Source organism: Brachycentrus maculatus, unplaced genomic scaffold (genome assembly GCF_059751285.1).
Source record: "Brachycentrus maculatus isolate JH-2025_06_01 unplaced genomic scaffold, ASM5975128v1 h1tg000180l, whole genome shotgun sequence".
Classification (NCBI taxonomy): domain Eukaryota; kingdom Metazoa; phylum Arthropoda; class Insecta; order Trichoptera; family Brachycentridae; genus Brachycentrus; species Brachycentrus maculatus.
The window spans coordinates 1,793,715-1,811,765 of record NW_028280931.1 but is presented as its reverse complement, the minus strand read 5'-3'; the positions used below and the strand labels follow the sequence as shown (position 1 = coordinate 1,811,765).

The 18,051-nt window shown below is 30.4% G+C and overlaps 1 protein-coding gene across 2 annotated transcripts in view; it reads right to left on the bottom strand.

The window, feature by feature from the left end:
* Window positions 1–18,051, bottom strand: part of Cht6 (Chitinase 6) — a 172,882-nt gene that overhangs the window by 5,060 nt on the left and 149,771 nt on the right. For both annotated transcript variants that reach the window (XM_088262487.1, XM_088262486.1), the window contains exon 21: window positions 652–834. In XM_088262487.1, the coding sequence (XP_088118613.1) occupies window positions 652–834 (183 nt within the window). The remainder of the gene's footprint in view (window positions 1–651; window positions 835–18,051) is intronic.

The following is an 18,051-nucleotide window of genomic DNA, read 5'->3' as shown; positions in this document are numbered from 1 at the left end:
AGTTACATGAAATTATAATAACTTTAATCAGTATGATGGCTATCGGCAGAATGGAGTTGTGAAAAAAGTTGGTGAAAACCAAATGCTTTCTATATAATTCCTGCATTGCTCCTTTTCTCTCTTAAATGGCTATGAGACATGGCACCTCATAAGGGCCCAGAGCAGCCGGATACTCAGCAACGAGAATAGATGCCTGCGATGGATTTTAGATGTGCGGTAGTTTGACTATATGAGAAATGAGAAAATACAGCGTAGGACGTAACAACCCATGGTCACAACTGCTGTCGAGAAAAGGCGATTCAGTCTAGGCCATGTACTTCACATGCCCCCCAAGAGTCAACATCAAGCTTGCCTCTTTTACAAGGCATCAGATTCCCACCGCCCAGAACTTCCACTGCTGACAATCCGTCAGCAGTTCTCGTCTGAACTTCGGGATGCAGAGACCTGACTGAGTTGCGGCTGACAGAAGAGCCAATATAGAAGAGAGATATCCATATAAGTAAGTAAATAAGTTATAAAGATTAAACCCATTCACAAGTAGGAATAGGCCATGAAACTATAAAGTTGGAGCCTAAGTAGAAACATGATAAGCGATGTTTAAGCCTTAGCTAGATTTCAGAGTCACTTGGATGTTAAGTGATTTTCACTCACCGGTTAGAGCTGACTGTGTAGTAGGTGCCGCATTATCCAAGCTAGCAGCAGAATCTGAAGAGGATGGCAGGGCGGTAGTTGAGGAGGAAATTATAGGTCGTCTCCTCACTCCCACTCGGAAGTTCTTTCTACTCGTGGGTTCAGGGGACGCTGTCACTGTTGTTGAACGTTGAGTTGTAGTGGCTGCAAAAAAAAATTATTCTGTTTAAAAAATATATAAATACATAGCGAGTACATTCCTTATTCATATTGTGACATTGTATATTCAAGTGGCTGAAATTTTATTTTCAATCAGTTTAAAAAAAGCAAAGACATTCTGTTTTCGTATTGTAACATAGTATGTTCAAATGTATATGAATATAAATACAAAATCTTTATATTATTTATATGAATATACAAAATCAAGGAATCTTTGGTACGCAAATTTTTGGTTGAGCTACACTCTTCTTTTTATTGTGTCTGGTTATGGTCCCGTGGTTAGTGTCGCGGACTCTTAAGTCAGAGATTCTAGGTTCGAACCCACTCTACCACAATTTGATACCCATTTCTATTAATGAGCCGCTTAGGCTCACAGAAATAGTATGTAATTGAAATATTGTGTCCGCCTCCATAGTGTAATGGTCAGCACACTCGGCTACCGTTCTGGAGGTCCCGGGTTCGATTCCCAAGGGGGGTAAAATAAATATAAGTGATTTTATCACTGTAATATTTATTCAATATTACCATGGACTGGTACCTGAAGCGGAGGACTGATCACCTTTCCTTCATGTGTAAACGATCAAGATAACACTGCGTTAATATGACACAGTGCCCTATGCACCATTGGGGTGCGGATAAGGGTTTTATTATTTTTTATTTTTAAATAGTAAAAACACACATATTTCTCTTTAAATAAAATAAAAATAAGAAAATATATTGATATATTTTTATTATTGACAACTTATTATAGATAAGGAAAAACGTGAAAGTTTGGGCGTTTGCAGGACTTACAACTTGTCATAGGATATAATTAAAAGCCTGAATTATATTACTTTAGTAGTAAAATTATATTTTTGGCATAAAACTATTGCATATAAAATATTATGATAATTTCCTCGAAATCGTATTTTTACCTTGCAATTTTTATGTATTTTTTTTAATAAAATAAATTATTCATAAAGAGGCGAGGTTATTGTTTTTACTACCCACGCTACATATTGAAATAATTTCCTGGAAACCAATTTTCCCCGAAAATGGGATGAAGTCAGACACATAAAAATAAACCAGTTTACACATTTTTTACGTACAATTTTTTAACAAATATTTTTGGACAAAATAGATTATTCATAGAGAGGCAAGGTTATTGTTTTTATGCCTGCGGCATGTTTTGAAATACGATAAATAAAAAGATGTGTACTTATTTGTTATGTTCGAGTTAAGTGGCGTTTACATAACAATGGCCCGTCTCACATCACGTTCATGACATTCAAAGAATATTAAATTACTATTGCACGGAAGCCTTATGCGTAAGTGATACGGCCTGGTTCGACTACAAACTCTGTGTTTTATATAAACCGCATTACAATAGTTTGCCTATAGAATAAGTATGTAGTTTCGGTTTAAATACATTAAAAAATAAAATTTCATTTATTGATTCGGCAGTCACTTTGTGGTAAAATCTATCCATTTTTAATTAATGTTTTACTTAGTAGTAGTATAGTGGTATTTACTAAGTAAAACAATAAATAAAATAAAAATATTTGGCAATTTCTTTTTATTTTGTTTCTACCTTAGACAGATTATAAAATTAGGGGAGTTTTTAAAGATATATCACATGTAAAGCGTATAAAAAAATACTCATTTGAATATTTGAAATATATAAAAATACACATAATATATCAAAGATACACAAGATATAAAGTAAATAAGTAATTTTTCAATCTTTACACACTACAATTAATTTTTGTCAAAATGTATAATTGCACTTTACCGATGTACCTTAACATATATTTTAATTTAATAATTTAATCTGGTAAGCATCAAATCTTTCATCGGCTTGTATTTTCAAAAAGAAATAAAATTGTAGCAGGGTGACAAACGAACCTATCAAAGTGTATGAATAAATTATCATAAATTATAAAAAGCTCTCAAAAATGGTATTCTATCATTATAATAATTTGTACACACATCAGGTCATATATATTACATATATAAAACACATACGTTTTTAAGAAATAAAAATCTTTCATCATTGCATGTAGCTTGTGACTGACATCCTATTGGCGAAACAGTCCTCAAATTTAAATCGAATGTAGAGCATTGATATATTCATGACATGCCTATGCATAATAATTACATACCGCACACCAACGACACAACTTCCTACCCATTTTACATACGCTGTAATACATTACACATGTAAGTGCACTCGTGATTGATACTGACTGATCTCTCAGCCTGTATGGGAACAGCTTTCTCTGATTTATTATGACCGGTCAGAATATGAGAAATTTCATACGAGCAATCAATTAACAACCTGTCTGTAAGAGGCATATTACGTGTGACATTTCGTCCGTTTCGTAATGCTATGAATGTCTTTTGAACAAGTATTTTTACTCAACTGTTTGATCCCTCGATAAAACTTTTCGAAGTCGAAAAAAGGCAAGCAAGATTTTTTTATGAAAGAAACAGTAATTATAAAACGTAGAAATAGTAAATATTGCCTAACGTTTTTAAGAATATTAATAAAACATGCGTGGTTAGTTTATACAAATTTACGATTTACGATTATTTTTTTATTCCTAAGTATAAATACAGAAGTAAGTTGTGTTAATATATAATTAGTTATCATACTAAACAATAATAGCCTGATACGTAATTTAACATTGAAGAAAAAAGTTATAGCAAAAGAGTTAGGTATTTGTAATATAAATTGAAGAAACTATATATTTTGACTGTATTCAAATTTATATTTATAAATGATGAATATCGTGATGTTTTTTTTTTGAATATTTGATTAAAAAACCATCACGAAAAAACTATATATTTTGAGTGTTTTTAAATTTATATTTATAAATGATGAATATCGTGATGGTTTTTTGAATAATCGATTAAAAAACCATCACGAAAAAAACTATATATTTTGAGTGTATTCAAATTTATATTTAAAAGTTATGAATATCGTGATGTTTTTTTTTAATATTTGATTAAAAAACCATCACGAAAAAAACTATATATTTTGAGTGTATTCAAATTCATATTTATAAATGATGAATATCGTGATGGTTTTTTGAATATTTGATTAAAAAAACCATCACGATAAAAAAAAAATATATGGTTAAAAAAATACTTTTTTAACCATTAATGTCGTAGATGACATTATACAAATAAAAATCAGTTGATTTTTTTCAATTAAAGCATACATGTAGGTACATACGACTTTCCGAAATTATGTTATATGGTAGTAAATCATGAGTCGAATGGTGATTATTACATAGTATGTAAAGTAAGCCCTGTAAATGTTCACACTTCTATATTCCTATCTCAATAGACTTCTTCATCTATGTTTAATTTTTTAAAACAAATAATCCTTACGAATGCATTAAAAATAACTAAAGAGACATCACAGAAAAACATTTTCAATACAGCAAACAAATCACCAATAACACACTACATAAAAATATTTACAGACCCACAAGATTAAAAACGCAGTAACAAATGTCCCAAAATGAGAAATAGAAATTACTCATCGGAAATATTATATGTATGACTAATGTATGTAATTTGTTTTGAAATAAATAAAACAAATCAAACGAATACTACGTTTGGCCAAAGGAACTTTGAAGAACAACAAAATGAATGAGGACATGAGTCCATGGATCACCAATGAAAGAAAACAACAGTTAAAATGGTGGGAAAGAAAACGGTTTCGTAATTTTCCAAGATCCAAAAAGTGTTTTCACAATTATGAGGTCATTGCGTTTTGAATTCAGAAATATGCAACACCTTATCATACTAGGTGACAAAATTATCTTTGTTCCCGTTCCCACGCCGAGGAAAAAGTACTGCTTACTTTTCTTTGGTCACAGAAAATTATGAAAAGAGAAATATGGAGTAATAATAATAAATTTATAATTAAAATGGAGTTATGATTATAACATTAAAAAAACATGCAAACACAAATTTAAAATGATTTAAAAAAAATTCTGTTTTATATGAAATAAAAACTATAATTTATTACACCTACATTGAAATCTTGATTTTTAATGTATAATATACTGTCATTTATTGATTAGGCAGTCACTTAGTGGTGAAATCTATCCATTTTTAATTAATGTTTTACTTAGTAAATACCACTATTTCTTAAAATCTACCGTGACACGTGTTTCGATGCATTCCGCATCATACGATGTTTGAAAATGATGGTATTTACTAAGTAAAACATTAATTAAAAATGTATAATACACTAATAAGTTTTCATCTATTGTGCATTTTGATTTGAATAACGTCACGTAAAAACTATCGATTCCAGACCAAATGCAGTTTTATTGAAATCGTAAACATAAAGTCAATTCTCAATATTTCGCTATCATTTTTAATTTCAACTTCTTTTTTTCCAATTACTAATGACTCAATTTATACAAACACAGATTTTACAATCTATGTTTAAAAGATATTTTATCTACATATGTTTAAAATGTCTGATGACAAACTGCTAAAATAGCAGTTTACCTTTTTTATATCACCACTCGCTAATTGAACACTCGGAAGAAATTTTCGATTGGTTATGAAAACACAAATTGTGCACAAAAAAATATATAAAACGAATAATAAATATCCATGAAATTAACAATATTTCCTTAAATAATAATATAAGAAAATAAAGACGAAAAATCAGTCGTGCTTAAATTTTAATTTAACTTTAATTTAAAAAAGTACGAATATGGTTTCTCTTTAACAATTATCGGTGAGGTTTTTAATGAAAAATTTGTTAAAGTACCATTTAGTCATGTAAAAGGAAATGAGAATCTTCTTAAGTACTCACGTGAAGACACACCCAGAATTAAGCAAGCGATTGCTGATCTTTGACATTTTGAATTTGAGAGACGATTTTACTAGTCAATAAACATCGTTTTTTATTACTATGGGAATAAAATCTACTCATCTCGCTAATTGAACACTCGGACGAAATTTTCGATTGGTTATGAAAACGCAAATTGCTTAAACTTTCAATAAAAAGTAAACACTCAATCTACCGGTGATTCGTGAAACATAAAATAATTATACGACGCATACAAATATTAGGTGGACCATAAGTTTACCGGGCTAGAACTCATATCGTAAGGTAACTCTATTTACCTGAAAGAGACGATAAACGACTGCGATGTTTGTTTTTACACATTATATATATATATATATATATATATATTTAAATATATATATATATATATATATATATATATATATATATATATATATATATATATATATATATATATATATATATATATATATATATATATATATATATATATATATATATATATATATATATATATATATATATATATATATATATATATATATATATATATATATATATATATATATATATATATATATATATATATATATATATATATATATATATATATATATATATATATTATATATATATACATAAATATATATAGTGATGGAAAAATAATGACGATTTCATATTGTTTTGTATGTTATATTAGTAAATACAGTGGTAAAGCATCCTTAAAATGATTTTTCACGCAAACGGTATAACAAAAATGATCCAATAACTAAAAACTTTTTTATTGTTAAAAAAAACGCCTTAAAAAATCTATTATAAAACGTTCATTTACATGGTTAAGATAATATATAAATAGAAGATGGCAGTCGGATTTTGCCTATTATTACATACATACTTCTCCGAAAAACCGTTGGTTAGTTGGCATAGAATGAGCATGCATGTTTTTTATTTGTAAAACAATTCACATAAATGATAATCTAAAAAGTATCATTGAGATATCAATCCTTTTCTACTCGCACCAAATTTTAAATCCTTTATACTCTAGGTACATTTCTACGTACGGCGCAGGAAGTCACCATAACATTATGGGTAGTATAATGATTTGAGAAAAAAAAACATCGTTACGCTTAATTTAAAGTTAAAGTATAACGCTCCCTATATTTGGCTTGCATCATTACCCATACAACGACATTTTAAACATATGAAATACCAATAAAACAAATCGATTCTTATAATTATTTTAAAATAGATAACTAGGTTCCCCGCGTAATAGACATATTACAAGTAACCGACATCGTTCTAGTAGCCTGAGTTATTAAACACCATAATCATATGAGACAATTGACACATGATGAAACGTACCGCTATGGGCGATGCAAAAATTACTAATGTAGTGAAAGTTACGTCAGAATAATTGCGACAGTTAAACGTTGGCGAATTTTAATGGTTAAACTTGGATTAAAATGACATAAGCCAGTTTGCCCAATATTCTGCGGCGAAAGAGGGTCATACTGGATAGATTGCTTTCGGGGAAAAAGCCTAGTTCCATATCGATTATATATTGTACAATGATACACCTATGGTCCCCTCAGCTGCAGATTTGATTTTTATCTTTATTTTTTCCCATACGTCTTGAACGATTTCCATGTTATTTATATTGCACTCTCTTGTTTCCGTTGTAAATTTATATTTAACTTCTTTGGTCTTTAAAGCTTTTGTGTTCCATTTACTGTTTACATATAATAAAAAATGGATGCTTTGAATTTAAACCATAGATTCATATAAAATATCGTAATATTAAAATATGTTCATTAAGTAAAAGTTTGTAGATATATTGATCAAGCTTTATACATAGTTCTTGAACTCGATAGACTTCATGAGAGATCACTTCATCTATGGTGGGATGAGGCAAGTTTTTATCAAGCAGAAACTCTTTTATTTGTATGTGAGTTCCAATCCTGGATTTATCCACATTGGAACTGTTGGAATTGGTGAATGTTACACGTGTGTAAAGTGACCACTTAAACCAGTCTATATTGGTCGTAAGCTCTGTAAATGCCCAGACTTCCATATTCTTCTTCATCTATATTGAGATGTCAAAAAAATAAATCCTAATTGAATATAATCCAGATTTGTGAACAAGTACACACTAAGGACACACTAAAAATGTTGTAAAAATTGTATTGATATTTCATCAGGCGTCGTGGAGTAGATGGGTAGACGCTCGACTGCGAAACTGGCATCGCGGGTTCGATTCCCGCAAATTGCAGAATAAATTCAAGAAAGATTTATTTCCAATATGTCTGGGTGTTTCTGATGTATTTTTCACATTTACATGCCTTCCTTCATCCTTACTATCCTACCTGGAAACAAGCCTCTAAAAGTAGAGGCTTCGTGGGATATTCGATGGTTATGCCTGTAGGAAGAGCTACCGCTATGTTGAACAATATCACATTGGATATTGATCTGTTCCATGTGTCCGAAGGAGTTTTCCGAAGCGGGATTCTTCTACACCTTTAAGTCTTCTTGCTTACTTTTAATATATACGCCTTGAATATTGTTTGTTATGTATATATTATTTTTTTGTTGTTGAATAAATTGAATTGAAATTGAAAAATTGAATTGAAATATTCCTTTAAAAAACATGTATAAAGAAGAATATGGACGTCTGGGTATGGTATTTACAGAGCTTACGATCTGGTTTAAGTGATCACTCTATGTATGTGTAACATTCACCATTCTATCCATGATTGACCTCAAATAAAAAACTACTCAAATTTCGTAAGTTTTTATTCTTCAATTGACACCTTCTTCCACATGCTACTTCTCATCACCATCTATATTTGAGTTGATTTAGCTGTTTGAATAAGCAGATATCTTCATGAAATATTTCTAAGGTTCTTTCCAAATTATTTTTACATACTAGGAGACGCTTGAAAACGTGATTTTCTATTTATATTGAATTTATATTTTGACCAGTTATTTAATACACAATATTTTGAGTACGTCCGTTTATGAAATGCATGTAAATAAAATAATTAACTCCTAAGTGGACAAACCGAGATAAACGAACAAAGATTTGGACATACTGAAAATATAATATTGTAAAAATTTCATTTTTAATTTTTTAAACGTATAGCGAAAGCGCCTGATTTTCCGCAATATGCACAACATAAATATGTTTATAAACAGTTCTTAATGGTATTATTTATTGATTCGGCATTAACTTTGTGGAATGACATGATTATTTTAATTAAATTAAACACTTAAATAATCCACTGAATTGAGTTTTATTTTGATATTACGACTAGTTTCGAAAACGACAATTGTTTTCATCTTCTGGTACAAATTAAAACATTAAAATTAGTTTTAATTTGTACCAGAAGATGAAAACAATTGTCGTTTTCGAAACTAGTCGTAATATCAAAATAAAACTCAATTCAGTGGATTATTCAAGTGTTTAATTTAATTAAAATAGTTCTTAATGGCATAAAGATAGATTTTAGTTTCCGTCGCATTTTTATTTTATTCCGAGTTATTTCGACTACCGAATAAATTGATGATAGGAACAAACTATATTAGATTAAAGCGTGGACCTTCATATTTTTATACGAATAACCCGCAAAGCCTTTACTGTTAGATGTTTATACGATAAGGGAAGGCAAATGTGAAAAATACATCACCCAGACCAGTTGAAAATAAACCTTTCATGAATTTATTTTGTTTTCTGTTAAAATCAAATATTTGCATTTAATGTTTCCATTTAAACCCTTGTGCGCAACCCAATGGTGCATAGGGCACTGCATCATATAAACGCAGCATCTTGATCGTTAGCACAAGAAGAAAAGGTGATCTGCCCTCCGCTTCAGGTACCAGTCCAGGGTGATATTGAATAAATATTTAATGGATCCACTTTTAATCTTTTTTTTTATATCCAGAAGAAAATAACAAGTGTGTAATTTTTTTCCAATTTTAAGACTGGTTCAGTCTGATGATGTCGATTACGATGAAACCGGGTTGCTAGTCAAATAAAATTTACGTCGAAAAATTACGTACTTGTTATTTTATAAAATGTATGTAATGTTGTATATTCTATAAAATGCAGTTCCACCAAGAAATGTCAGTACAAAAATATTTTGATATCTATTGTATTCATCCATTTGTTATATATAACCTTAAATAAATTGTAAACCCACAACCATGGTTTATGGGATAATTTTTTATTATTTTATTAATGTAATATTATATTTTTGTGCTTGTAATATTTACCTATTATACTGTGAAATGAAAAAACATAAATAATAATTGTAACTAAAATAAAATTTTTCATTGCAAAAATCAGTCATTAATAAAGGCACGTATCCACTTACCTAACAAAAAGGATAAAATATTTTTAAGTATGATGTATAATGTAGGCGCGGTTTGTGTTACACAATATTCACAATCGAATTTCTATTTTCCTTACATATTTATAAATTATTTCACGTTTTAATTAAAAGCGTACAACCGGTTAATAACTAATATAATATCTCTCACATGGAGCGTACAGAGAAATAAAACATATGTGTACCCTACATACACGTATCTAACACAAATCAAGTCCTTATGTAACAGTCCATGATTGGCTCCAATCAAATTGAATATATCGCTCACTTCTTTCAAGAACGTCATAAATCAAAAATCTTCAATTTTCGGAATGCCCAGAAAATGTACTACATCCCAGCAAAAGCGGTATATTTTAAACTTAATATTTACCCGCCACAGGGCAGAAAGTGTTGTTTTTGCATTTTGAAGAAAAGGTACTGTTTAATTATTTTTTTAAATATACTATCAGTATTTTTCAAATGGAGTAAAAACATCCAGGTTTTACCTTAAAAAAGATCTGTTGCACAGTAAGATATTTATTTTTAATACATTTTATTGTATTTTTAAATTTTAAAAACCATCTCCTGAAAAAATCAAGTTTCTTTTTATATGACGTTGTTGAAAGGAGTGAGCGATATGACAGACAATAATATTAAAACTGGTACCGATAAATTGAAAGTATAAGAAAAAACTCGAAGAAAAATTTGAAATGAAATGTGATATCCTTTTTATTTATTGGGCCTTAAGGCGGGATAATCGACAGCCCGCAAGTAAATTTTCTATAAACCCAGGTAACATTTGACGTAGGTAATTGAAATTTCGCTTAAAACATAGTCATTGTAGTAGTTTCGCTTAAAACATAGTATTTGTATTGGAACAATAAGTTTTTCTTCGAAATAAATATATGGTTTTGAAAAGAAAAGAGTTCTAAAAAGGTAAGAATTAAAAAATTTAATAAAAAATAATATTTTTTCAATTTATATAATTAAAAAAATCGCAGTACATTCTAAAAAATGCATGCACGTGGGTTCTAGCTCGGCCGGTCACGAACTGAATGATATGTTGAGAGTATACCCTTAAAATGTTTACAACATTTTGAGTGTGTCCAAATACTTCCATATTCTTCTTCATCTTTGATGAGATGTCAAAAAATAATACTTAAAATGTTTGATGAAATATTTGTAATAATATAATATAGTACATACACGCATCAATCTGTTTTCTGTAGCTTTTATAAGTAGTAGGTAGATTTTTGTGGAAATACAATTTTTATAAAAAACCGTCTTTTCCGAACAAAACTGAAAAAAATTCTGTTCAGATATGTCTATAAAAAAACTCCTAAAAGAGATGGTCAGATTTGTGAGCAAGGATTTGGACACTCAAAATGTTTGGAGAAAATGTCATACAATAAGTTGAAAAATCAATATGCTTACTAGACCTAATGCAGACATACAGAGAAGTCTCAACATTTTGAGTGTGTCCAAATACTTGTTCACAAAATCTGGATTATCTCCAATTACAGGACATATTATTTTTTAACATCTCATCAAAAATGACGAAGAATATGGAAGTCTGGGCATTTACGGGATTTAGTCTGGGCATTTAATATAAGAGTTTCTGCTTAGTAAAAAGCTTCTTTATATTTCACCAATAGATGTCTCTAGTGAAGTTCTAGTGATTCAAGAACAAGGTTCCTAAATTGGTTCATATATAGAGCTTCCAAGAATTTGAGTAGTGTGGTTGTCAATAATGGGTAGAATTGGTGAATGTTACACGTGTGTAAAGTGATCACTTAAACCAGCCTATGACGGTCGTCAGCCCCGTAAATGTCCAGACTTCCATATTCTTCTTCATCTTTGATGAGATGTTAAAAAATAACAGAGAAGTCTCAGTACTTGAAGTGATTCGAACTAAATTTGTTGAAGTACCATAGCTTTAATAGAAATATTGTTTTTTTTTATAAATACGTTACGTATTTATTATTTATATTTGTGATTAAGTATCAAACTTTCACGAGATACAAACTACGTATAATCAACATTAGATTTATATGATTGAATATAATGGAATGCGGTCGAATATTTTCTCTTTCATGTCCATTTCTGATTTAACTTGTAGGTAATAAATAAATAAATATCATTATGGAATTATCTGCTGCATAATCAATGCAAATTTATTTCAGACTTATATTTCTCGTTCTTATTGTAAGAATTTGTCACATTGTGGGTAGGTTCCTAAATATTCATAACTATTATATTTTAGATAAATACTGAAATATTCTTAGCACAAATAGTCGGTATAAGTTCAAAAAAGGGTTTTTAAATACAAGTAAAGAAATGTATGGAAGTGAAGCGTGGAGTTGGCAAAAGAATAACGAAAGTTTACTGAATGCAGACGAAATCTCTCAGACGAATGTGCGGGAAAGCGATGTTTGATTGATTTTCAATTGGTAATATAAAGAAATAATGCAAGGCTTTTTTTTTACATACATAAATAAAAATGTTAATATTCGTGTGCAATCTAACATACATAGATAGCTTTTGTGAACTCATATGTTGTCATGAGATTAATGATATATGTAAGAGTTCCGTTGTTTTGTTGTGTTGTTGTCAATCATGGGTAGAATGATGAATGTAGCACGTGTGTAAAATGATCGATAAACCAGCCTTTGACACGTTATAAGCCCTGTCAACATTCCCCATAACACAATTATCCTTCAGTAATTCCTTCTCTGTCCAATCGGCCAGACTATGGAATTAATTACCTCTCCTTGTAAACAATTCACCTTCTCTAATAAATTTTAAGAAACGTCTGGGACATTACTATTTATCATTAGAATACTAATTGTCCATCAAACCCCCTCCCTTAGATTTTACCTCTACCTCCTTCCCTAAACTGCATTTTTCCTTTGCCCTCCTTATTATCATCTTTTGTAAAAAAATATATGTTCAAGTACTATCTACCCTTTGATTGCAAACAGCTATATATGGTTTCAAACGTTTGGATCAATATCGCTAGCTTGGTTGATTGGAAGATATTGCTTTTTAACAATAAGCCCGCCAATATACTTATTTATTTTCTGTAAATGAAGTTTAAATAAATAAATACCCATGCTACCATATTGTTCTTCATCTTTGTTGATAATGAAATGTCAAAAATGTACAATAATGTATACCACTGCTATAGGAGAAAGGCAGTGTGAATGCATTGCGACAGTTATACATATTATATTGACCCGAGAAGTCAGCGGCCATTGACCAATATTATGTTTTGATGTGGTTTCTAGGTGCAGTTGTTGACCTTAATATCCATTACATATTACAGATACAGAAAGTATTTATCAGGGTTATTAAATTCACGATCGCCTGACAAGTGAAAAGCGTGATCTCGGCAGCCTTGATGATGATAACTGGAAGAAGTTCCAATGCTTTAAAAAACCTGAGATTAAGAAACGGATAATTATTTTATTAGGATGTCGACCCATCATATATTACCGATCCTAATTTTGATTATTTTTCCTTCGTTAAATCAATAAAAAACAACATTTTTGAGGATCAGTATGGAATAAACATCATAAGAGCTGTATTCTATAATTATATTCTTATCATTTATTATATCTTGCATTGTGTTTTCTCTTGTAGCTTGTATTTTTAATTCATCATATACAAAATTTTAAATTACAATCATGTGACCTCACTGAGTTTACCTAACTGAAAGAATAAAAATGTATAAAAGAAAATAGTTTGCGAAATGCAATCAAATACGAAATGGCCAAATGATGCGATCTATTTCAGATCTACCTACTTCCATTATATATTGTAAATTATTTTATATTGACAAGATAAGATAAAGATATATATACCAATAAATATTTATATCTTGCATAAATATACATACTTTTATCATTTACATTTTATTGCATTTTTTTTCAACCCTAATTTTGTAAACGGGTTATATCTGCAAGTTTATTGAGGTATATTCCAGCTTTATATATGTGTATGTTTATATGCTGTGTCATATTTAAGCACTTCTTCTTCAAACCCTCATCCGCACGAATGGTGCATAGGGCACTGCATCACATAAACGCAGTGTTATCTTGATCGTTAACACACGAAGGAAAGGTTATCCGCTTCAGGCACTAGTCCAGGGTAATATTGAATAATTATGAAAGTGAAAAAATCACTTATATTTATTTGATATAAATAAATACAATGAATATAAAGAAGTGAAAATGTATTTTTTAATGCCATTATATGTAATCTTAAATTTATGAAACGTAAACAGGAAAAATACTAAAAATAAATCAATCAAAAACTGGTATTTGTAAATAGGCATAAGTAAATTAAACTTACGATGTAAAAATATAAGATAAGATCTAAATAATTTGCAGAGTGTAAATATTAAATAAAAGGTGAATGAGATGACACATTAAGAAAGGACGAACCTTGAGTAATGTATCAAATTACATGTGCTCACACATACTGTATCTTTAACAGATAACTTGTATGTAATTGAGAGTGTTGGAGGGATAGGTGGGTAGGTACCTTTCGAATACGTTGAAATCAATGTAATTATAATTGTGAAATAAACGTCATTTATTCTACAGCCTAAAACATTATTTTCTCTCCTTATCATCCATTGTTCACTTTGTTTAATACCACTTTTATAAACACGTATTCGTGACTACCGGTTTCGGAAAATCATTCCATCATCAGGTCATAAATAAATAATAATAAAACCCTTATCCGCACCCCAATGGTGCATAGGGCACTGGGTCATATAAACGCAGTGTTATCTCAATCGTTTACACATGAAGGAAAGGTGATCAGCCCTCCGCTTCAGGTACCAGTCCATGGTAATATTGAATAAATATTACAGTGAAAAATCACTTATATTTATTTTACCCCCCTTGGGAATCGAACTCGGGACCTCCACAACGGTAGCCGAGCGTGCTGACCATTACACTACGTAGGCGGACGAATCATCAAGGCGGATCATCAGGTCATACATATACAAAATAAATATTCTCATATTCGTCAGATATTCCCGTATCGTTTACACAGAGAAAAGAAAACCTTTACCTTAAAAAAAACTAAAATATCAAATAAAACCTCTACAAACACATCAAACAAAATCTCTACAAACACATACGTCTTTTGGTCTAAAAAACTTTGATTATTTTGCCACAAAGTTGTACAACCCACTTACATTATCCATTAAGTCATTAAATAACGAAACTAAGTATAAAATAGGTATTTATAAATGGATAATGAAGGTGGGTAGATCTGAAATAGATGGCATCATTCGGCCATGTCTTATTTGATCACATCGCTCACTCCTTTCAAGAACGTCATAAATCAAAAATCGTCAATTTTCAGTTGTGCATGTTTTCGGAATGCCCAGAAAATGTACTATATCCCAGCAAAAGAGGCATATTTTTAACATAATATTTACCCACTACAGGGCAGAAAGTGTTATTTTTGCACTTAGAAGAAAAGGCATTGTTTAATTATTATTTTTAAAATACTAAATATTTTTCAAATGGAGAAAAAACCTTCAGGTTTTACCTTAAAAGATCTGTTGCACAGTAAAAAGTTCAGTGAGTGGCTTGAAATTAATTTTAATTCATTGTATTATATTTTTAAACTTTAAAAACGTTCTCCTGAAAAATCAAGTTTTTTGATTTATGACGTTCTTGAAAGGAGTGAGCGATATGTCATAAACAGTTTACTTTTCATTATTATTTTAAAAATTAAACACTTGTATAATACCACTCAGTGAGTTTTATTTCATTACGCACGACTAGTTTCGAAAACTAACAGATGTTTTCATCTACAAGTGAAAAGTAAAACTTTTTCACATGTAGATGAAAACATTTGTTAGTTTTATAAACTAGTCGTATAACGAAATAAAACTCGCTAAGTGGTATTATAATCGTACAAGTGTTTAATTGTGAAAATAATAGTCAACATGTCATTTCAAAAGGTTAATGCCGAATCAACAAATATCATATTCATCTAATTTATAATAATGTTTTGTAAAATGTGCCCTTACAGTCTTTATTTCTAATACTCTAAGCGCGTTTTTTTTGTGCCAACGGTGTCCGCTCTACTTTTGATCCCGTACGTCATGATGGGTCGGACACAAGCTTTGTAAATCTAAATTTTGGTGCCGATCTTCATCTCAGGATTTTTCCATATAGAATTTTTCCATATAGCACATCAGGCAAGAGTCTTTGAGATAGAATAAGAAACGCTAGGATCAGGGAAATATGCGAGATCGAAGATGTCGTTAGGTGGGGAAGGCAACGAAGGAGACAATGGTATGCACATGTGAGGAGAATGGAACCATCCAGACTCCCCCACATTGCACTGTATGGCCAACCCCATGGTAGACGACTCTCAGGCAGACCACCAAAGAGATGGATCTATAGCTGGGAATCGACAACGCATGGGAGGCTAATTCCTCTTAAAAACAGGCCACAAGGTCTACACCAAGAAGAAGAAGAAGAAGAAGAAAATGTTCCCTCTGTACGGCAAAACTTATAAAGACACATTATTGTAAATTGTAATTTGTTTTTATTTGTACGATGAAAAATTAAAGTATGAATAAATTAAAATTATTTATAATTTAAATAACACGAGGCTGATAGAGGGCGTGAAATTTTTCAAATAATAGATGACTAACCTATAATTTACTGTTGAATCATTATTTCTGTAAATTACTAATCCATCAATCTTCGTTAGTAATGATTATCGGAATCACGATCACGGACACAATAATCATGATACACGAAGTCATTAAAAAAACTTGTTGATAATAAACAAAATATTGGATCATCTCAAACTTATCGACTTCATATGTTGCATAAGAAAATTACTTGCCAAAAAAAACTAGTTAGTGACTAGTTCGTTATCTCAAGTTATTGACAAAAAACAGGTTGTTTTTTTCTCACAACATTTTTGGGTAAGGTGTTAAAATCCTTGTTCAGAAATCTGAGTTTCTCCTGTCTATCTGGGTATGTCCAAATCGTTGTCCACAAAATTTGTCAACAGGATTTTTTTCACAACATTTAGAGTGTTTCCAAATCCTTGTTCTCAAATCTAGGTTTCCCTGTCTGTCTTGGCTGTGTCCAAATTCTTGTTCACAAATCTGTCACTAGTTAGTGGTTGTTTTTCACAACATTTTCGGGTGGTTTCAAATTCTTCTGTACAAGTTTGGTTTTCTCCACAAATGGAGAAACCCAGATCTGTGAACAAGGATTGGGACACACCAAACATTGCAGTGAATTTATTAATGTAGTCAAATTGTAAGCTGCATAAAAATTTTGATTTATGTTTTCAAGCGTTGTCCAGAATGTAAAATTGTCCGGTTAGAATCTTGCATACATTTAGATAAAGGGTATCTGCTAAATAAAAGCTTTCTCAAACCAACCGCAGATGGCTCCAGTGAATTGAAATATACGTAAAACATCATGAGATATACGATATATGTATGTAGGAGTGCTAAAAATACTTGAGTAGTGTCGTTGTCGATCGTGGGTAGAATGGTGAATGTTACACGTGTGTAAAGTGATCACCTGACCAGCCTATGATGAATCATAGGTCCTGTAAATACTCAGACTTCCATATTCTTCTTAATCTATGTTAGAGATGTAATTTAAAAAAATCATTTTTGTTTAATCGTATGAAGTTTCAGGAAACGATTAAGAACGATCGTAAAAGAAAGTAAGACATGTATTTATGTACGTTCATGAACATAATACCATATATCTTAGTGTCAGATAAATAATTACTTTTCTTTTATTCGAATTGAATGCACTACGCAAGAGATATTAAGTAATCTCGTCTCGATAATTACGTCACGAAATTTGCAGAAACAATAAAATAAAAATATCGTAAGTTACTGGTGGAATTACTGACGGTAAATAACGGAATACCAAATGATGCGATCATCGATGAGTTTTATGTAACTAAAAATAACGTCCGCCTCCTTAGTGTAATGGTTAGCACGCT